The sequence below is a fragment of the Alexandromys fortis genome, unplaced genomic scaffold (genome assembly GCF_014885135.2).
Source record: "Alexandromys fortis isolate MF-2015 unplaced genomic scaffold, M_Fortis_MF-2015_v1.1 scaffold_80, whole genome shotgun sequence".
Classification (NCBI taxonomy): domain Eukaryota; kingdom Metazoa; phylum Chordata; class Mammalia; order Rodentia; family Cricetidae; genus Alexandromys; species Alexandromys fortis.
The window spans coordinates 6,474,444-6,496,829 of record NW_026068174.1 but is presented as its reverse complement, the minus strand read 5'-3'; the positions used below and the strand labels follow the sequence as shown (position 1 = coordinate 6,496,829).

At 48.9% G+C, this 22,386-nt stretch overlaps 1 protein-coding gene across 2 annotated transcripts in view; it reads right to left on the bottom strand.

Annotated features, from left to right (window-relative positions):
- Positions 1–22,386, bottom strand: part of Abr (ABR activator of RhoGEF and GTPase) — a 199,698-nt gene that overhangs the window by 130,510 nt on the left and 46,802 nt on the right. The window contains exon 1 of one of the 2 annotated variants that reach the window (XM_050128663.1): positions 15,900–16,294. The exons of the other annotated variant lie outside the window; for it this stretch is intronic. Within the exon in view, the coding sequence (XP_049984620.1) occupies positions 15,900–15,960 (61 nt within the window). The 5' untranslated portion in view covers positions 15,961–16,294. Of the gene's footprint in view, positions 1–15,899; positions 16,295–22,386 lie in introns of those variants that run through there. 2 annotated transcript variants of the gene reach the window in all.

Below are 22,386 nucleotides of genomic sequence, written 5' to 3'. Positions count from 1 at the left end.
AGACAGGGTTTCTCTGTGTAACAGTCCTAGCTGTCTTGGAACTCGCTTTGTAGACCAGGCTGGCATCAAACTCACAGAGATCCACCTGCCTCTGCCTCCCAAGTGCTGGGATTAAACGCGTGCACCACCACCACCCGGTTTAAGCTTGCTTCCTATTGCTGTGGCAAAACATTTTGTATTAAAAAACAAAATAATAGCAAACACATTAGTGATCTAAAATTCTAACTGACTTGTTTTCTGGGTTGGGGGTTTTGTCTGGTAGCTGCTACTGCTACTGTTGTCTGGGTGAAGGGAGTCTTGTTATGTTGCCAAGGCTGGTCTAGAACTCCTGGGCTCATGGGACCCTCCTGCTTCAGCCTGCAGAATGGCTGGATCATAACATCCTGCAATGCTGATAATTCAAGGCAGTGCCTTGCAAATACTGGGCAAGTTTTCTACCAAGGAACTACGTACCAGCCCCTCTCCTCTCCCCTCCTCTCCCCTCTTCTCTCCTCCTCTCTTCCCCTTTCTTTTTTCCTCTTCTCTCCCCTCCCCCTTCCAGTGTCTCAATAAATTGCCCACACTGGCTTAAAGGCTCTACATGGTCTACACAGGCCTCAAACTTGAAAGCATCTTCTACTTTTATTTGCTAAAAAGTTCAGCAACCATTTCCTGGACTTGATAAAAGATAAAGTGCCAAGCAGACATGTTTTCTTCCCTCCCTGGCCATTTTATAGGTGTAGTGAACAGTGGAGCAAACAGTCCCTCCAGGGCCCAAGCTGAGGGAATCAGAAGCATCTGCCCTTTCCAGAGGAGAGCACAGGCAAAAAACTGTGCCCCAGCCTGCTCAACTACATGGAGAGATGGTGCTACTGGTCCCCAAAACTAGACTATCAGGAAACCTTCAGTAGTGGGGTAGCCTGGGTGGTGGTCACAGCCCTTCTGAGACCATCCCTGCGACGCCAGGACTTGACTGCAGAAAGTTCAAAAGAAAACTCAGGAAGCCCCAGAGGAATTCCTACAGCAAGTCCTGAACCATTCCACAGTGGATACAGCTCTGCTCCGGTCCACAGTGAAGTCAGAAAACGCCAGCAAGGACAGCTCTGCTCTAGAGCCTTAGACCAAGGCAGGCCCACCTCCTGGCACCTGCTCAGAAGGCCCCCTCTGGTTCAGGTCACCTTCACACTCCCCCAGGAGGCCCCACCTCTCCACCTCTGATCTCCAGGACCCTGCTGGAGAATTTCACTTCAGTCATTCTCCACTCTATTTTTACTCAAAGGTGTCGAGAACGACAAATGTTCAAAGCAAGACAACCGAGTCACCTGATTTCACCTCTCCCTGCAAGCCCAAGGTCTGTGGCTGACTGTGAGGAGGGAAGGGGAAAGATTCCAGAAACGTCTAGGTCTAGTAGACCCCATTCCACCAGTAATTACTGCTAAGGTGACCTTCAGCCTCACCTTGGCCTGGCTCAGAAAGGTCCAAAGACAGGCCTACAGGCAAAAGAGCACAATTTGCACAAATGCACAGTGGGGTCTGAACCACAAGGTCTCTACTGTGGATGGGGTAGGTAAAGGGCAGTCACTGGCTGAATGAGTGCTGGCATGGGTACTGGAATCGAGGTCCTTCTCACACAGGCGGGCATCAGAGGCATCACTGGGAGTCCTTACAAATGCAGACCAGGAGGCTAACTGTGCAAGTACGGTAAGAACGTTGATGTTCACAGACACGCAGGTGATTCAGAGCTTTGGTTAAGGCCAACACCGAGTTACAGCCAAGACAAAAAGAGGGTCATGACTGGGCTCTGCAGTCTTTCCCAGTTGCCTTCTGCCCTCCTGGGACCCAGCTCTCGCCCTTCTCTTGGTATCCTCCTTGCTCACAATTCTCTTGGCCGCTCCTGTGCCAGAAAAACACATCTCAGCCTCCAGCATACGTCTTCTTTTTACCCCACCCCCAAACAATCACAAAGTATTCCCAAACTTCCCACCTGCTCAGCTCAAGGCACCCTTCCCAAAATATGACTGTCAGAGACCAAGAATATGCCACCCCAAATTGGGGGGGGGGAGAGGTTCGAATTTTCTTTTTACATTTTTAACTACATTTATTTATTATATGTGCACACTCACAAGCAGTGGTGCATCCTGGGTCATAACCAGCATGTTAAGGTCAGAGGGAGCCTGCAGGAGCCAGTTCTCTCCTTCCTCCGGGGGGGTCCCAGGGAATGAATTTGGGCTGGCTCCTCTGTCATGTTTTGATTTAGTTACTCTAAGACAACTCAGATAAGGAAACAGCTCTGATAAATTGTCATTTTAAAATACATTTACATCTACAGTGGAAATCTGTTAGTGAAGTGTCTGTGGCAGGAGGACTGGTCCAGACAGCTACACCATCAGATGTCTAACGCATGACAAAAGATCCTGGGCTCACTAAACAGGGCCCCGCCCCCACCCCTCCCACAGTCTGTGCTGTCCTCATCCCCCAGAAGCCCCAGGCCTTTATTCCTTTATGAAGCTCAGGAATCTGTACTGATGTGGGGGCAGGAATCTCAAAACCCCTGGATGCTGAAATGCCTTGTATAAAATGGCATGCGAGGTAGTTACAGTCTGACCACACAGGGCCTTCTCAAGGCCCCAGGTTTCATCCCACAAGTACTACACAAAGTAAAAAAGGCACAAGGAGGGGCTAGACTGTAGCTCAGCAATTCATGTTCTGTATTATCAAGACCCTAGGTTCAGCCTCTGCCCTACATCCTCTAAACGGTCATTACAGTACATAGAACACAGATATTGTGAAATGGCCATTCTGCTGAATGTTTGAATCCCCGGATGTAGAAGCCACAGACAGAGGACCATATGTGCACACTGTAGCCATCTGAGCATTCTGATATCATATTCTGCAGGACTCATTGCATAGGCACTGAATTAAAGCCACTTTGTGCCTGTTCATCTGTCTCATGTCATGAATTTGTGGCTCAGCCACAGATCCTAGGATGGGTAGAGGAAAGGGAAGAAGACAGAAGGAAAGAGTGAGTTAAATAGTTAAAGTGTCCTGATGTCCAAATCTGTCTGGAAAAGTGGAGGACCTTCCTAAACACTGACTAAGTTCTCCAGAAAGCCCCAGACTCTGGGAACCTGCAGAATGGATGCCCCCAGACAGATCTGGGCACATAGACCTCCTCCATTAAAAAAGACCAGGAACAATTGGGACGTTGGTGGACAAGCGAAATTAAACGGTACATTGTCGGTAAAGAGCGGAGAACAGTGTCTAGCATCCTACAAATACAGCCTTTGTCACTCTCAATGATGAAGAACCGGTAACTGACATCAACCACCACAGCACTGTCAGACAACAGATAAGGAAGTGCTAAATGGTGTGGCTCAGAGCAAGCAGTTATCATCCTAGGATGAGTATTACAGTCAAGCCAGGAGGGCTGCCTGGATATAGTGGTGACTGAGGTGAAGCAGGACACTGAGGAGTTTGTCTAAAGCACGGGTTTGCTGTGGGATAGTGCAGTGTCTCCATGGCCACAGCATGGGGAGTGTGCCAAGATGGTGGGGAATCAGTGTAGGTAACCCGGGATCTCTAGGCATGGGGAGGGGGGACATAAAGGCAGTTTGGACCAGTTATGGTGGGAACAGAATGGCCCCACTGAATATTCTGAGAGAAAGAGAGTCAGATGGATCGAGCTAACTTCATTATTCCTTCTTTAGCTTAGGGAATTATGACAAGAAAAAAAAAAGTCTGTGTGTGCTCAATATATGCATTTTCCCCTGAATAACTGCAATCTGCCGTTGGTTGAATCTACAAATGCACACCCAACTGGAAAGGAGTGAGGCCGAGGCCTTGGTGGCAGGGTTAAAGATGCTTGCAGGCACCTCACGAGAAGGTCCTCAGGCCACACACACACAGCTCTGAACGCAAACTTGTGTTCCATCCTTTCTCCCAGAGCTACAGAAAGAAATCAGCTTTGTTTCCATTCACTGAAGGTTCTGGACCAGGGATAGCGCACAGCTCCTACTGCACACCACAGTGGACACCCTCAAACCTCCAAGTCAGGGAACGTTAACTCAGGAGACGCCCCGGGGTCTGCAAAATGCTTGTCAGCTTGAATCAGGGGAAAGGGCTGCTCTAGGCAGTTGAGTAGTGGACCAGATGGTCTCTCATTAACCCTCTCAATGATGCACTATAAAATTAACACCATTTCTGCTCCATTAACACCATACTTGGCCCATCATAGGGGGGTGGGGGGGAGGGGAACATAGCATTTTGTCTAGACAGAGGCCTTCATAAAGATGAGATCCCTGAATTGCTGGCACTTAGGAAGGACGGAGACTGTGTGCCCCCTAAAGGGAGTGCCCCCAAAGCAAAGGTTATCAGCAGTGGCTAATTACGATGCCAGCCCCCTTTTAATACTTAAAACATGGGTAACAAACTTCCATAGGCTCACTGTGTTAGGGCTCGGGTACGAAGCGTCTCTCAGATGCACATGTTGAATGAAGGTTTGCTGGGTTGCTAGCTGACAGACTTCTTGGAGGTGACTGGATCATGAGGACTCTAAATTCAAGAGTAGATTAATCCACTGATGGATTCATAATTTGATGGCATTATTGGGAGATGGTTCAGCAGGAGGTAGGGTGTGTCTCATTTCAGCTTCCCCTGCCATATTCTTTTACTGTGGTGCTCTGCCTCACCACAGACCCAGAAGCATGAGGTCAAGTGACCAGTGGACTAAAGCTCTGAAACCATGAGCAAAATAAAAAGTCTTTTTGAAGGTGTTTATGTAGGACTTGCTGCATAAGCATGAGGACCTGAGTCCAGATCTCCAACATCCACATAGAAAGTCGAGGGTGGTGGTGTGCACATGTAATCCTAGCATTGGGGAGCAGAAACAGGAGGACCCCTGGGGCTTGGGGCCAGCCTATCTACCCAATCTGTGACTGCCAGGTTCATTAAGAGACCCTGTCTCACCACACATGTGGTGCATGTTTTTAATACCATAATACCAGCAGTCAGGAGGTAGGCAGATCTCTGTGAGTTCAAGACCAGCCTGATCATGAAACAAAATGTACGCTGTAGGTAATGGCTTTGCAGCCCATAGATTTAAGTCACTTATCCAGCACCCTCTGAAAAAAACAAGCTGGAGTTCCCAGTATCAACCATCAACCTCTGGGCCACACACGTGTGTACACCACACCCACACAGGTATTTCTGTAAAGTATTTTGTCACAGTAAAGACAGGCTGACTGATGCGCTGTGAGGATGAAAAGAGAGTGCGTGGGGGTGGGGGCTAGAAGGTGCCTAAGACAGAGTCTCACTATGCATCCCTGATTGGTACCCACTATACAATCCAAACGAGCCTTAAACTCACGGCCATCTCCCTCCCATGCTAGGATTACAAGTGTATACCACTACGGCAATCCAAGGGTTATTATTTTCACTTACCTAGAATCCAGAGCAGCAGTTCTTAACCTGTGCGCCATGATCCATTTGGGGAAATCACTTACCAGTTATCCTACATATCAGGCATTTACATTACGGTTCACAACAGTAGCAAAACTACAGTTACGAAGTAACAATGATAAAATTTTGTGGTTGAGGTCCCCAGAACAGGAGGAACTGCATTAAAGGGTTACAGCCTTAAGGAGGAAAAGAAGCACCGCTCTAGAGAAACAGAAGGGTCCTCGGGAAAACCATCCCTTTCCCTCCCTGTTGCCACTACAGGAAACACTGGGCCTCCATCTGTGGGTAGATGGAGGTGTTTGGTTAGCAGCTGCTTGCTAGTCACCATGCATGGTTAAACCTAGTCACAAGTTAAGAAAATTAATCTTCCCCATTTGTAAGGGGGAAAGACCCCACTTAGAACCAGTATGTCTTTAAGGTCTCCCTATCCTCCATCTCCCCTTTTAACAAAAAACCAAGAGGGCTCAAAATCAGAACCTTCCAAGAACAGCAACAAGAAACCAAAACTAATAATTCTGTTTAGTTTTCAGTAGGTTTATTTATAAGTAACCTTTTATTACAAATGCTGCATTTCTCACTTGTTTTCTAAGTTATATCTTAGACAATTAATCAAATGGAAGAAAAATATTAGTCTGTGAATGTGGCAAAACACACAGCAGCCGTACAGTGATGATGCAGTCTGCTGAGTTACCTCCCAGCTAAAAGAGCCCCTTAACATCAGCACCACTATTTTGTTTTAGACACTGGAGGTCACGACCAACACTTTTGCTCTCTGTGAATGCACAGGCTCACAGAGCAAACCAGATGTTTTAGGTGATGGCTTTTGCCACACAGCTGGCAAGTCACTTATCTGGCACCTAGATTTTATTAAATATAAGAATGGTACTTGTCCTGCAAGCCCGATGACATGGGCTCAGAGTACTGGAGCCCATTTTTAAGGTTGAACACAGCGGCTGATATTTGTATAGAATTACAAACTAGCACCCTACAGTGAGATGCATAGGGGAGAAAGAGAAAAACAGCAGCTCTTGGGCCCACTATCCTGCAGTATGGGCCAGCTAGTCTACGGTACGTAGCACAGTGGCACCCAGGAAAGACCCTGCCGCAAACAGGGTGGAGGATGAGGACAGACACCCCACCCCACCCCATCACACACACATACACACATGATGGAATATGTGCACCCTCACATACAACACACAAATAAAATACCTTTTGCTTTTAAACCAATCATCCTTAAATACTTTAAAAAAAAATAATCACAAGGGTGTAGTGTTCACTTCTTTGGTAAGGTCACCCATGACCAAATTCCTTTTAATGCTATGTCCTGGACTTCCCCATAACTCCCTGGTTCTTCTCTCCTGACACAGAATTAACAACAGCCTCTGCCTCAAGATTCTTAATCAGTGGGTATTCCCCAAGCCTGCTCCGCTCCCACCAAATCACTGTTTCCGACTGCACAGAGAGGGGGCGTATTTTGGAGGCTTGGGATGTCATCACCAAGATCTGCTCCCCTGACCTCAAATCACTTTTGGAGTTGGTAGCCTCATGTTGGGGTTCTTCCCAGAGAGACCCTGCTCCCTTGAAGGAAAGTGAAGAGGGCGGAGGGGTGGGGCAGGAAGAACAGAAGAAAGCTCTGGGTGAGTGAGGGACCTAGAGGAGGAGGGAACTTGGCAAGGCTGAGCCTCTGTGCTGGCTACATTCTATAATCAAGGGGGAAGGGCGAGGGGGCTGGAACGGAGCAGGACCACAGAAGGAGGCAGCTTCAGAGTGGTGGGAGAAGTGGAGTCAGGAGGGAGAGAGGCCTTCACAGCAGCTGGAATTGCATGTGTCCCCACAGGAAACCATGTGACGAGATACAGGGGTCCTTATATCCCTACACCACAAGCAGAGGTTCCTAAAAAAAATACTGCTGAGTCAATACAGGATGTGAGCTGTCCTTGAAATTCTGAACACCAACAGGAAGAAGGAATGGAACGGGAGAGCTTTCCCCAATCCACGTGCGTGTGCGTGTGATGCGCTTCCGCCCTCCGTGTTTGATCCCTGCTTGGGCTTTCTTTCCTTTGTGCACCACACACAAACCCTTTGCGAAAGGACGCCTTCAGTCTTATTTAGGCCTTTTTGGCCCCAGCCAAAGGGGGGTATACAAAGGTCTGAGTCACCAGGCTCAGCCTTTCCCTGAGGACTGCCCCCACAATAAGGGGCTCCCTGGACTCAGGGACGTCCATGGGTGTAGAGAGGGTAGCTGGAGGCTACCACCCCTCGTCACACCACCCAAAATTAGCATGCTGCACTGGGCAAGTTCAGACATCACCCCTGGGCCTGGGCAAGGGACCTTGGTGCTCAGTGGCCTGATTTATGGCTGAGGGCTCTTTATTCTCCTTCTGGTACTGTGGAGGTGAATTTTAAAAGGTCCAAGAGCAGGGCCAGCACACTCTGGCACTGCCAAGTCCTCTCTTCCAGTTCCCACTTCTTTACCCCTAGCTCCAAGTGCTCTGTAAACAAGGCCTCAAGTACATCCCATCCCCACCTCCAAAGCCTAGATAGATTCACGCTCAGTCTCCCTCTCCCTCTCCCACTTTGTCCCTCTCATTACCAAGTACCATTTCTTGCCAATAACCCCAAAAATGAGGTCATGCAGGGATAGGAGCTCCAAATATTCATTGGCGGGACCATCCCTCAGAAAAGGCAGCCAATTGGTGAGGCACATAAAGGACCCCTAGGAGTTGGTGGATAAACAAGATTCAAGTGCTGCCTACAATCTCAGCTATCTGGGAAGCTGAGGCAGGAGGATCAAGGTTCAAGGCCAGTCTTGTTAACCTAGGAAGAGCCTGCCTCAAATTAAAAAGTAAAGAAGGGCTGGGGCGATATAGCTCAGTGGTTAGCACTTGCCTACCACACTTACAGCCCTAGGTCCAACCATCAGCACTACCCCTGACACACACCCTGAAAGAAAACCTTCATAGTGACACAGTGGTCAGAGAGAACCAGATCTGTGCAGTTCAGTGACGCAGCAGCTGCTGTGGCCCTCACTGATCCACCGTGAAAGGGACCAAGGTAGAAAGTGGAGCAGGTTTTTAAGGGTCAATCTTAGGGTCAGGCCAACCTGATAGTCCAGCCCCGTGCCTACTTTCTACTTAAGTCCAGCTTTCTCCCTATCAAACAGAGGAACTGCACCTGCACACGTGTTGTGCTTAGAAGAGCAGAGGTGATGTGTGGAATGCTTGTGTCAAGGGCTGGCACACAGCATGTTCTGCCTAGCATTGCTGTATCGATACTGTGTAGGAAGCAGAGTGGTTGTTGGAATCAGAACACTGAGATCTGGTCAGGCCCAAGTTGGGATACTTGCCCCAGTACTGACTCTCTCAGCTCCTCCATTTTCTTTTTAGCTTTGGAGCCTGGAACTCACTTTGTAGACCAGGCTGGCCTCGAACTCATGAAGATCCTCCTGTCTGCCTCCCAAGTGTTGGGATTAAAGGTGTGCGCCACCACCACCTGGCAGATCCTCCATTTACTCATCTCTATCAGGAAATGATAAACTAACCTGTTTGGGGTTTTTCTAGATAACACACAGAAAACATCAAGGGCCCATTAAATTGTACATTTTCTTTACCTTTTTCTTTGGGTTTCACTCAGTAGTCCAGACTACTCTGGAATTCACTATGTAGCCCAGGCTGGCCTCAAAACTATGCCTCAGTCTCCAGTTGCTGGATTTACAGGCATGACACCTCACATCCAACTCCAAGATACAAGGTTTCATGTGGTCCACGTGCCCTATACAGCCAAGGCTAACCGTGAATTTTGAATCCTCCAGGGTGGCACAGCACTCAAATTTTGTGAGGTTGTGAATCCCAGGCAACCACTTTACCCAGAGCTATCTCACCAGCTCACACTTTACCCAGAGCTATCTCACAGCTCACACTTACCCAGAGCTATCTCACCAGCTCACACTTTCAGTTGTTCTGAAGAAAACAGGCTAACAAGAAGGCTCACTGCATAAAGGTGTTTGTCGAACAAGCCTACCAAACTGAGCTGAACCCCCAGAATCCACATAAAATGTGGAAGAGAGAACTGACCCCATAAATTGTTTTCTGACCTCCGCATGCAAGTCACCATGCACACATACATTCATTAACAATAATCCAAATTTTTAAAAATTGGAAGACAAATTTTTCTCAAATGGAAAAGCCTAGTTTCTCTGAGTCCAGCAGGACTACAGATTCTTTTCATTGGACAATGTCATCCAGGGACCCAAGGACAAGTTTTTCTCTTTAGGTGCCATCACAGAACACACTCCCACCTACCCCCAAAACTCATCACAAAAGAGCCTTTCTCCTAGAATTGTGCCTTCAAGGGAAAGAATCACTGAAAAAGAAAAAAAAAAAAAAAGAAGAAGAAGAGAAAAACCACTCAGGATAGCCACCAACAACCCAGGTAACCACAAAGGAAGAACTCAATCGGTGCTGTGTGGCGATGTCTCCCAGCCAGGGAGGTAACTGAGCTTAATCACATGGCATCTTTATGCTGTGTAATCTATATCCATTAAACCCTTACTGCTGCCTGGGAGGCAATGCCCAGGAGGAAGGGGTTAGCCCAGCACACTAACAGGATCAGCCCTTCAATCCCATGAAGATAATTACAGCCACATCCTTCCCAGGGAGCCCTAAGTAAAGCCACAGATCCCTCAATAATCCTAGGCTCTCCTAGGTACCCAACTCCTTCTGCAGGCCTTGCTCACTTGAGGCAAAGTGGCATCTCCATGTCATGTGGTTAAAGGCACATAAAGGCATGCGACTGAGGCAGAGACATGGAAGACGGGATTGGACAGAACTCACCCCATTTAGCCTCATCTCCAAGGGCCAGGTGAGCCTGACATTCTCTATACAAACCACAAAGCCAGATTCTTCTTGTTCTGGCATGTGGTGGGGGCATAAAAGGATATATCAACTACGTACAGCAGCAGAGAACTGAGGGAAACTAAAGCAGGTCTGAATTTAGGGTCCAGAGAATTGGCTGCCCCATCCACAAAGAGTCTTAGGACCATCTAAGGTACCACCTCAAAGGCTCTTTCCAAACGCCTAGCAGGACCTAGCATCTGTCATCAGCTTCCATGGGTACTGGGTAGTCAGCCCATTGCTCTGGTTTCTTTTTTCCTACCCACTAATACCTAGGATCTAAACAAGGTTTTAGCCAAGCTTCAAGACCAACATAAGACTCCTGCTACCAACCACGGGCCTCAGAGCTCCAGATGGCTAAATCTTCCCTTAAGAAATACAAGGTTGAAACTGGGTAGTGGTGGCGCATGCCTTTAATCCCAGCACCTGGGAGGCAGAGACAGGCAGATCTCTGTGAGTTCGAGGCCAGCCTGGTCTACAAGAGCTAGTACCAGGACAGGCTCTAAAGCAACAGAGAAACCCTGTCTCGAAAATCCAAAAACAACCTAGTCTGGCTCAAGATACAGCTTTACTTGGTAGAATGCTTGTACAAAATGCATCAAAGGCCAGTTTAGATCTCCAGTGCTGCATAACGCCTATAATCCCAAGTGTTGGGGCGAGTATCAAGAGTTCAAGATTTTAGTTACACAGTGAGGTCAAGGCCTATATCAGATACATGAGACCTTGTCCTCCTTCCAACAGCTCTGGAGACAGGCCTGCACGCTTTTCTCACAGATCCATGCAACCCTCAGAGAAAAGTGCTAAGACCCTGTAAGGACATAGTGGGCAATATCCCCACATATCACCTTAGCCCACCATAGCCTAGAATCTCACCAGAGGTAAAGGAAGCAGGCCTGTCCTGGAGCCCTCTTAAGTCTACCTCCAGATTTCCCCCACAAGGCTTAAGCTTAGTCAAACAGCTGCAACACAAACACAGCAGAGAAGTCTTCCAATCACATGCCCTGGCAAAGCACAGGACTCCCCTGGGGGGTCTCCAAATTCACTATACACTGCTACAATTACCAAATACACATGCCTGGAAATTCATGAATGGGACAGATAATGTTCTGGGATTTCTGGTAGAGTCAGTAGTTACAGGAGCCAAAAAATACACAGGGGGTAAAATATTTGCTCCCTCTCAAACTTACAGCACCCAAAACTACTGACGGCTTAGGCATGGGCTACTAGCTAGGTACTCCCTAGAACTCTGTGGGTATTGCTGGGCAGAACATCTGCGCAGTGCTCTGTTCCTATCCGTTCCCTCACCATCTCCTCAGATGTAAGGCTCTCGCAGAACCTGTTCGATGATGAGCCTGTGATAAGCTGGACAGTCCGACAGTTCAGTAGCATACCTCATCCTCACAGATGTTAGCGGACATTAACTAACTGATCCACATGACACCCCTGAGAGACATTACTCCACAGAGCAGTGGGTACAAGGAAGGTACAGAATCATCCCGGGAAACATATCACACCTCAGAGAACAGCCTAAGCATCCCATCCTGCCCCCATGGACAAAGGCAAAATGGATTTTCTCAACATCCTCCCCCACCATCTCATCCACCCCCAAGAAGTATCTTCTAGCCAATTCCCAACACCACTCCTTCCTTTTTCCAATCAGCAGCAACGGTCACAACACCACCAAACTTTCATTGAACACATGACTTTATTATTAGTAGACTTAATCTACCTCTGAGACTCCAACTGTCTTGACCAATACAGACTGGTGCTGAGGAGGAATAAATTACTACTCAGCAGAGAACACCCATCTGCAGGTGTTCACTGGTACATCAGGAACAGTCTGATGGAGCCTGGCTGAGCGAGCTACTGAGCAAACTCAGTGCTAGTGGCTTGGTCCTAAGGTACCCAGCAAACACTGGACTTGGATGAGACCCTAGGGTGAGCTCAAGATGATCAGAAATGAGTTTATAGCCTCATAGGCCCTTGCATACGGGCTGGGTCTATAAGAGGCATGAAAATATCCCAAGAGACTAATTAGTCTTTGAATGCTACTGGAGTAAGAGACATTAATCCCATAAGGTGGGTTTCCTGTAACTACTGGTCATGTTCTGCCTCCTATGGAGTCAGAAAAGGAATGGCTTCTGCTTAGCTCAGGAGGGTAGTTATGTTTGGGATCTGTACTGAATTGCTAGGGATAAGGGAGGCTAAAACGGAAAAAGAGGAGACCTGAATGCAGCCCTGTGCCCCTTCTACACAAATCTAGAGCACATGTTTAAAGATTTCCTGTCTGCAGGGGAGCTAAAAGATGAGCCTGCCTGGCGCACATATGTGCCTCAGACCAGACCTGCTTGCAGGGATGTACCTCACAGAACCTAATTTAGTCCAGATCACCTCCATGTAAGGTGGAGAGGGTGACTGATGAAAAGACAGAGGAATTGTGAGAAAGAAGATAAGCCCACAGAGAGACCTATGCCAGCCGCTGGGGAAGAATCAAGACAAAGCATTAGGGAAGGAGCTGGCAACATTGTATCCATACAGAAAATGACAAGAAGCAAGAACCTGAGGTGGTTGCAACCCTCGGCTGCCACTTCAGGCTATAGGGGCCAAGAATCCTGCCCCAATCAGTCCCAGATCACATTGGCAGCCATGATCTAACACTGTGCCTAACAATCTCCATGACCCAGCCATTCAGGACTCCAACTACAAGCAGAGGGGATTTGCTGCTACCACCATCACAACCTGGAATAAAGTGGACACTCTCCTGGCACAGCTGCTGCCACCAGGAAAAAGTGGTCAAAGACTCCAATAACAAGAAGTTTGTGAGGAAGGAGTTAGTGGTTAAAGCTCCCTCTAGCTTTAGAGGGAGTCTCAGTCAACCTGGCATGGGTTCCAAAACCAGGTGCAGATACAGAACATGGTACCTATCAGTTATCAGAGCCACTCACCCAGCTGGAGTACTTCAGGGAAACATTTAGAGAGGACTAAAGAGACAGGTATCCCCAACTGCTCGACAGCACAGGGCCCTGAGACAGCTCAGACGTATCTGGGAGGCACTCGAGTTTCCTCATTGGCCAGGGTATGATCTATGATCTGAATTCCTGTCTGTCCTTTATCAGCTATGTGACTTGGAGGAAATGATTTACGTTTACACACACACACACACACACACACACACACACACACACACACACACAGTGAGAGTCCAGGGCTGTGAGGTTTGAAATGGGAGGTAGAAAGGACCTAGCACGTACTTGGCACACTGCACAACCCGGAAAGGCCATGAGTACATGAAATTCACCACACCAAGCCTCTATCACTGTACCATTTCACATCTCTAAGCAGTCACAGTGGCTGCCATTTGTGCCCCCATTTACATTTCCTGGATCTAGCTTTTGTGGGGGGCCTGTGAGCTTGGTAAGCAGAAAGCTTCCAACAGAGGCAGAGGAACTTCCCTAGGAACCACCGAACCATGTTGCCAGGCAAATGACAGCCTGGGTATTTGTTTAACTTAGGTTCCTGTCAAAAAGAAAACTTGATGGCTGATAGCCCAAATATGACTGCATAGAACCTTCCCAGGAAGCCTTCTGCTCCAGACTCCCAAATAAACCATTACCAAAAGTGAGGCAGGGACACCACACACTAAATCAAGTCAATGCCCCTGCCCACCACTCTCACCCTCCAGCTGCCCAGGATCTTATGACAGGTTAAGACAGCTCAGGTGCCAGGCTCTCGGAGTGAGGATTGGTTTATAGAATACCCCCAAAGAGGCCCTTGACCTAACTCCCTACTCTGGCATTCCTCTGGTCAGGAATTCTCAAAGAAGTTTTGCCTCTCAACTCCAGGCTGGGGCTAGAGCTGGGGTTTGGATGACCAAGTTATAGAATTAGCTTAGTAATAGAGAGAAAACCACAAACTGCTTTCCATAGGAGTCTATGCTTTGGGAAATAAGGAAACCAGGAATGGGTTTTGCAGAGAGCCAGAAATATCCAAGAGCTTAAGCAGCAGATGAATATGAGGCATTGTTATGACTATCATTTGCAAGAGCTCAGCAAAGCAGAGGTCACTAATCCGTCCTTTGAGTCAGGAGCTGATCTGCATCAGGGCTCTGAACAGATGTGTGTCCCAATTTGCACAGACACACGTGTACACACACGCCACACAGCTGTGAGCCCTGACCTTCACCCAGTGATGCTGGCCTCTACTGGAAAAGAGCAGATGGACTGGCTGGGTTTGGACAGGATGGACACCCAGGGGAACCAGATTTGCCTCTTTGATGTTGAAAACCCAAAGCAGAATGAACCATTATAAGGAGAGTTCCTGGGAGGAGGGGTAGAAAACTTGGGTTACAGGCTGAGGAGAAGCTATGAGAAGTACAGGAACCAAAAGGAGCAGAGGACAGAGGCTGGACCCACAGGGAGCAGAAGGCAGAGGCTGATCCCACAGGGAGCAGAAGGCAGAGGCTAGACCCAATGGAATGCAGAGGGCAGAGCTGGGTGTTGGGTAATGCAGAGACACCAAGGCAAGATCTCCAAGCTCAAAACATCATCTCTTCTCACCGCTAGAATGTGACTATTAAAATAAAAATTCAAGCCAGGTTAACCCTTCAAAATGTCCTTGTTCTCTGGTATCTAACGTTCAGTCACCGACTAGCTTTACCTGCCTCAGGGCTGGGGTGTGCTCAGAGTGGGAAGGTTCCCAGCACTTTCACAAGAAAAAGCAAAATCCACTGTCTTCCTCGGAGGTCAGAAGGGCCATCTCCCTACACCACAGAATGTCAATGAGTAGGGGGGAGGGGAACGGCAAGGCACTGCCACCTAAGGCAAGGACTGGGGAGAAATGGTTCCCCTCTGAGTAAGTCCCAGTGATCAACTACACATCCCCCAGGCTGTGCAAGAGCAATCACATGATCGCAGCTGATTTGGGAACGAGGGGGTGGAGTACCGGAGGGTTTTTTTTTTTTCCTTTCTTCATTTGCTTTTCTGGGGTGGTGGTGGTGGTAGTGATGATAATGGGGGTGGCGATGAGGCTGGCAAGAAATACTGGTGAGCTAGGGGGTGGCTCTTTCATCCAAATGAACCCATAGAGATCCATACCTACAGTCTCTCTTCCAACCTGATCCCATCATCTACACGAATCACACATACGCTTCAGAATATCCCTAAGGTAGTAAACTAGAGCGCCAAAGACTTTTTTCCAAAATGGCCTTTCTGCTTCAATGTGGGGAGAAAAGCTGCCAAGACAGAAGGCCAAGGAGGCGCCCTAAAAAGGGCGCTCCCCACTCCCAAAGAGCTGGAGTGCTGGGTTACACAACAGGTGGGAGGGGTGGCACAATTCCCCCTGGCACGGGTTCACTCAAGGTCCCCTACCACCACCTGAAGTCTGCATTAAGGACCCCACACCGCTGCTGCTCCTCCTCCTGGCTGGCTGCACACCTGGAGGACCGCGCCGGGAAACCCTCGCCATTGCTTGGCTGGACCTGGGACCCCGAGGGTTTCAAGGATCCTGGGAGGGCGCAGGGTCTCCCTTCCACCCACCCACCCTTGCCCCCTCGGCCAGGCGCACACGTACTGCTGTAGAGGGTGTCGATCCAGGAGAGGCGCGGCAGGCCCCGGTGGCTAAGCGGCTCCATGCCGGCGACTCCGCGAGGCAGCGGCTCCTTGGTCAGATGGGAAACCCTACCCTCATCGCACAACAAAGGAGGGAGGGTGCCGGCGGGCGGGGTGCCGGGAGGGGCGGCCAGACTAGGAGGCCGAAGTTGCAGAGCTCAGGGTGCAGAAAGGCGCGCCAGGGAAACAGGTAGCAGGGAGGAGCAAGCCGAGCTGCCGAAGTGAGGGCGGGGGAGCGCCACCGGAGTCCAGTGTGCCGTTGCGGCCACCGCGGACCCGCTGCGGATCTGGGAGCCGCGGCCCCGCAGCCCGCGCGCCAACTAGCAACTTCCCCGGGCTGCGCTGCGCCCGGGGCGGGGGGCGGAGGCGGCAGCCAATCGGCGTGAGGCTCAGCGCGCCCACCCCCAGCCGCAGAGGACCGGTGGGGTGTGAGAGCAGCCCGCAGCCCCACCGACGGCCTCCAGCCGGCGCACAGAACTCCCGCGGGGTCTCCGGGCGGCGGCGCAGGGCCAGAGGCTCCCCTCCTCCTCCGGTTGGGCTCAGCAGAAATTCTGGCAACCTGCAGACTAAGGAGACCTATGGGCCCGCAGGGGTGACATCACCTGCCACCCCAGGATCTCTAAGCACGATTTTAAGGTTGGTGCAGTTGCCAGGCCCCACCTCTAGACAAGGCATGGGCAACAGTAATGGGTCAATGGTGTCCTGTACCCCTCTGGAAGGCTGGGCCACCCTGGGATTGTTTCCTACCAAACCTTAAAGCACCGCATCTATTCAAACATCCTTGACCTTAGAGCTCCTCAGTTTCTGCCTCACACCAGGGGTGGATAGTTAAAGTAAGGTCGACCGCAGGGGTCAGGGTCAAACATTAGCATCTGAGGAAGGACCTTCTCTCACTGGTGCCCCTTTAACGCAGAGAAGCAAACTGGGGCACTGAGGTCCTGGGGTTCCCCCCCCAGTCTCTCCAGGAGCCTCAGTGCAGGAAGCCTGTCATATGTGCATAATCACATAGGGTTAAAGAAAGATCGGGGTCGGATGCCTCAGAGAACAGAGCCTTAAACAAAATTCCTTCCTAACAGTGACCTCAACAGCACTGAAGGCTTGGGGGTGGGGAGTGGGGCTAAGATACAGGACCCATGGCAACTTTCCCATAGATTAGGTACACAGATCTCCTTGGGCCAAGTGTCTTGGAGACAGAACTGGACTAAAAGGGTCTCAGACTAGGGTGGTCCAGGACAGCAGAGGCCAAAGCCTGCTTCCTGAATTCCCAGGAAAGAAGGCAAGCAAACCCACCAAGGAAGACCTGTTTTAGACCTTTTCTATGCCAGGGTAGTAGCATTTCTACTAAAGGAAAAGTTCCTATCCTATCCCATCCCATCTGCAGAGAGCTTAGCAAAAACCTTCTTGGTCCCCAGGAATACAGAGATCTACAAAGAGTTAAGCTCCCCTATGACCTCTATGGAAGGCAATGTTGTTGGCACCTACAGAGCACAGAGGAGGACTCCTCTTCATCCTAAACAAGCACAGTTCTAGTTCTGAAGGGTAGTTCCATACGGAAACCTGTATCCAGCCTGCCCAGCTGTCTGTGTGGACATCAGCCTCCACAGTTGCCTAAGAAGAGTACAGGACAGAGCCACTGGAGCTCTGGGAGGCTCAAGGGTAGATGCTCTTGTGTATAGGAGCCCCTACAGGACATGGAGGCCCTCCTGTACCCATTCAGCTCTCATGACTCCAGTCCTAACCCAAGCTTCTGGCTCTGTGGTTTGCAGCCCTCCCTGTTCAACTGTTACCCTCCCACTGTCCCTGGCTAGGAGGACCAAGCCGACACCTGGAGTATGGCAAGGGAGGGGGCGATGAATCTCTTGCCATACTATACAGAAATAGAGTTCCAGGATGGGCGAGGGAGCAAGCAGGCTTTCTGAGGAGCAGAGAAAGGACAAGCATATTCCTTATTCTTATGCATCACTTTCTAAAGGCACAGAACCCAGGAAAAAGGGAAAACGTGCCTGGCTGGGGATAGCTTATCAGCTACAAACCCTTGAAGGCTGCACCCTACAGACCCCTCCCCACAATATCCAGGCAGCTCAGGCCCTCTTGCTACACCAGAGGGATTTTCCTGCGGGCCACAGCCCCACATCTCCATATCCGGTGCTGACTGTGAGGAGGCCATGGATATATGTTTCTATGTGAGTCACATACATTTGCATACATTTTACATTTTTATCTACGAAGGCTTGAGCAAGCTATTTTCAGCGCCCCCCCCCACACACACACACAACTAAAACGTTGCAGTTGCTTTCCCTAGTGTTGTCACAGATGCTTTATTCTACATTCTGTCCAATCTTGCTCAGGAGTGTCCCCTCCACATTACAGTGTAGGGTTCCGACACAACCTTGCAAACCACAGTGCTAATATCTGACACAGAATACTTGCTGTTTCTGGCTTGGATTTTAAGAGGTTTTTTTTTTCATAAGGATGATCTCTCTATGGATATCGCTGTTACTTACTTCAGTTTCCTTCCTTTCTTATCCCTTATCCTCCTCCCCGCCCCTACTTTCTTTTTGCACACTAGGAACTGAACTCAGGATCTTACTCATGCACTCTACCCTGAAGCTATATCTCCAGCCCTTTTTTTTTTCTTTTTTCTTTTGTTTTTTGGTTTTTTTTTTTTGTTTGTTTGTTTTTTGAGACAAGGTTTCTCTGTATAGCTTTGGAGCCTGTCCTGGAACTAGCTCTTGTAGACCAGGCTGGCCTCGAACTCACAGAGATCCGCTTGCCTCTGCCTCCCGAGTGCTGGGATTTAAGGTGTGCGCTACGTCTGCCTGGCTTCCAACTCTCTCTCTCTCTCTCTCTCTCTCTCTCTCTCTCTCTCTCTTTTATCTTTTGAGATAGTGTGGTTGTTTGAATGAGAATATTTTCCTCAGGCTCATATATTTGAATATTTGGTGCTCAATCCTTGGAATTGTTTGGGGAGGATTAGAGGGTGTGGCCTTGTTAGAGGAAGTATGTCACTAGCGGCCAATTTTGAGGTTTCAAAAGCTGGAACTAGAGACCTATGCTACCAGACCCAGTTCTTATCTCAGTTTTCTGAATTTTCCAGATGAGAAAACTGAGGCACAGTTCAGTGACCCAATGGCTAGGATCCTATGCATGCCACCTCTCTGTCAGCTGACTGGTAATCCTAGGCATTGAAGGTCCCTGGAAATCTTTCCTGGTCCATGAGTGAGAGACCATCTGCTATAACCTTTTCAATTTTGTTCCCTAACCATCTGCCCACCTGTTGCGTAACAGTTTCCTCCAAGACTGAAATATTCCTTCCTGCTGGGAAACTCCTTAACTAGGAAGTAAACAACTTAAAACAGCTTCAGGAAGTTCCAGAAACTGACCAGATTCACTAGACACCTCCCCACTTCCCCCAACTTCCCCAAACTCCTGACCCCATAGAATAAGCAATAAGAGCTGAGAATTCTCCTCAGAAGGGAGGAAGCTGAGCTGAAGACTCAGACCAGTCCAGCTACCCAAGGAGGTTAAGACCATAGTCATTTGGAAAGGACTCTCCATCCTTTTGAGCCACCTACAGACTGTGCAGTATGCTCTAGGTTTCCCAGCTTTGGTGAACTGTCACCCCTGCTGGTGTGGGCCTTGGTGGAGTCATTTCTGCTCCTGTAAGTAACCCCAATAAAACCCGTGGACCACCAAGCTGGATTTTGGTGGTATCCACTGAAGGGCCCTGAGCATAGCAAACATAGCTCTGAAAGGCTTTGCCCTTCCCCCATTCCCTCTGCCTTGCTGAAACCGTCAGATTACAGTCCTAAATGTAGTCACCAAGGTCTAGTCCCTTATTTGTTCCCTTCCTGCTCCCAAAGCTAACTACCAAGGTCCAGTTATCAAAGTATTAAAGTCCAGCAATCAAAAACCCCTTCAGACTACCCTAATTCATATTCCCAATTTAATTAATTCATAATTAAACACCTCATCCCAACATAGGGTTTTCCCTTTTGCCTTTGTAAATTGCCATTTGCACACAGGCCACGTCTGTCTCCTCTCTGTCCAGAGGCAGTCCTTCGTCCCTCTGGGGCAAGTACCCCTTCTCCCTTGTCCTCTATCTCCTGTGTTTGTCTCTTATCCCCTGCCCTTTGTTCCTCTGGGGCAAACTGGTTTCCCTTTGAGGGGCGAACTTGGTCTTGGGGTGTCTTGTGCAGATGCTGGTCCTTTCATCTATACTTGGCTCTGTCATGGGCTCCCTGTATGGGGTGAGTAGATGTGTTAGGTCTCTTCAGGAAAAGTTTCCTCACACAACACCACTTCTGACCTATTGTCTTGGGAAAGAATCTTGAAGAATCTTACCACACAGCCTGATTCTAAAATTGTTTACAGAGATAAGTGGATGGGCTTTAGACCACCTGGGTGACTTGAGATTGTAACAAACACCTCCAGTTAGATCAAGGAGCACTGAAGGCAGAGAAAGGCTGGGGAAATCCTAACTCAACACACACTCTGGAACTAAGGGGTTAAGGAGCATCCTCTCTGTAGTTTGCCCAAAGCCTGCTATCCTGAAGTGCTCTTAACCCCAGCTATCAGCCAGATCTGGCAGAGCAGCAAGGAGGGATTCTCGTGGACAGACCTCCCTGATTTCAGCTAAGTGCCTGGTTCACCCCAAGGCTGAGTCAGCATTCAGTACACCACTTCCCCAAGCAACCATTTCCTATCCATATCCCCCAACCTATGCACTCAGTTTATCCTGCCCCCATCTCCATGGTTACCTACCTGCTCCTCCCTCATCATAGGATTTAAGGTTAGCTACACGGCCTTGAGTGTTGAGCTGGTGTTGAGGGGCTGAGTAGAAAGACATACACCTCGTTCTAAAGACCAGCAGCTCTCTCACCCCCTTTATTCCCAGGGTGTGCTACGCATTGCTTCTCACTCTACCAACCACTTGGCCTGGGGGGAAACAGGGTGATGTCACCCTAGAGCAAACTAGGTAGCTCCACTTTTCTTCCCTTCTTGTGTTAGCAACACAGCTTCGCTGTGCACCACAGGAAGGGCCTAGAGGTGTCTGTTTGATCACCCAGTGGTCACTCCTGGCCAAAAAGAAAGAAAGGAAGGGGAAGGGGAAGTGGAAGGAAAGGAAAGGAAGAAGGAAGAAGGAAGAAGGAAAGAAAGAAAGAAAGAAAGAAAGAAAGAAAGAAAGAAAGAAGAAAGAAAGATGAAAAATGTCCTGTTGCTGGGGCCACGCAGGGAGCATCTGTGTATGTAAACTCTCCAAAAATGCTATTATAGCCAGTGACTTCACACACAAACAGGATTTTGCCAAAAGCTCAGCCAATTGGCACTCAAAAGTGCATGTTTAGCCAGGTGTAGCAGTGCATGCACACTCGTGATTGCAGCCATTCTGAAAGGACCCAAGTTTGATTTCCAGTATCTACATCCTGACTCACAACCATCTGTAACTTCAGTTCCAGGGGATCTGACACCTTCTGGCCTCTCCAGGCAGTAGGCACACACACACACACACACACACACACACACACACACACACACACACACAATGCACAGATATACATGAAGGCAAAACACTCATACACATAAGATAAAAATATTTAAATGCATATTGAGTCATAAAAATTAGTGAGAGCTAACACTGATTCTTAACTGCCAGGTGCTGCGCCGTGAGCTTTACAAGCTTCCTCTGGCCTAGCCTTGCAGTGAGCAAGGGAGGTCCTACGACTGGTTCCATTTCACAAAGAAACAGAGCCACAGAAAGGCTGAGCCACTGGCCAGCCCGCAGAAGGTGGCACTCGAAAATGAATCAAGTCTGAGCCCAAGAGTCCATGTGTGTAGTTCTTTATAAGCCTATGAATGAACAAATGGATAAACAGAAGAGTTAAGTCCAGGGAAGAAGAAACTGGAGCTACATAAAAAAGATGGTGTCATTCTAGAACTCCCAGGAGCCACCAACATGTAAGCAAACAGAGAACTGTTTCCCAAAGAAAACCACATCTCCGACAGGCCAGATGACCCTGCAGACAAGCTGGACAGCGATCCAATGACAGGCTGCTAGGCCAGGTCCCTAGCCCTCGGCTTATATGCCTAAGCTTTTCCAACCTTAGTTTTCACAGGTGCAGAAGGTGGCACCCAGGTAGGTCAGGTACATGACCTCCAGGTCTCTTATTAGCCCTGAAAGACTATAAACTCTGCTTCCCAAAAGATCCAAGAGTAGTCTGATTTTCTGTTTCCCAGATGAGGTTTTTGTTGTTTGTTTGGTGAGTATGTATGTGGTTGGTTTTTCTGTCTGTTTTTTTGAGATAGAGTCTCACTTAGCTGGCCTAGAAATCACTATGTAGATAGACCAGGTTGGTCTCAAACACACAGGGATGTGTTGGGATTAAAGGCATGTGTTGCCATGCCTGGCAAGTAGCCTGTTTTAACTCCCTACTTCATTTCATTTTCCT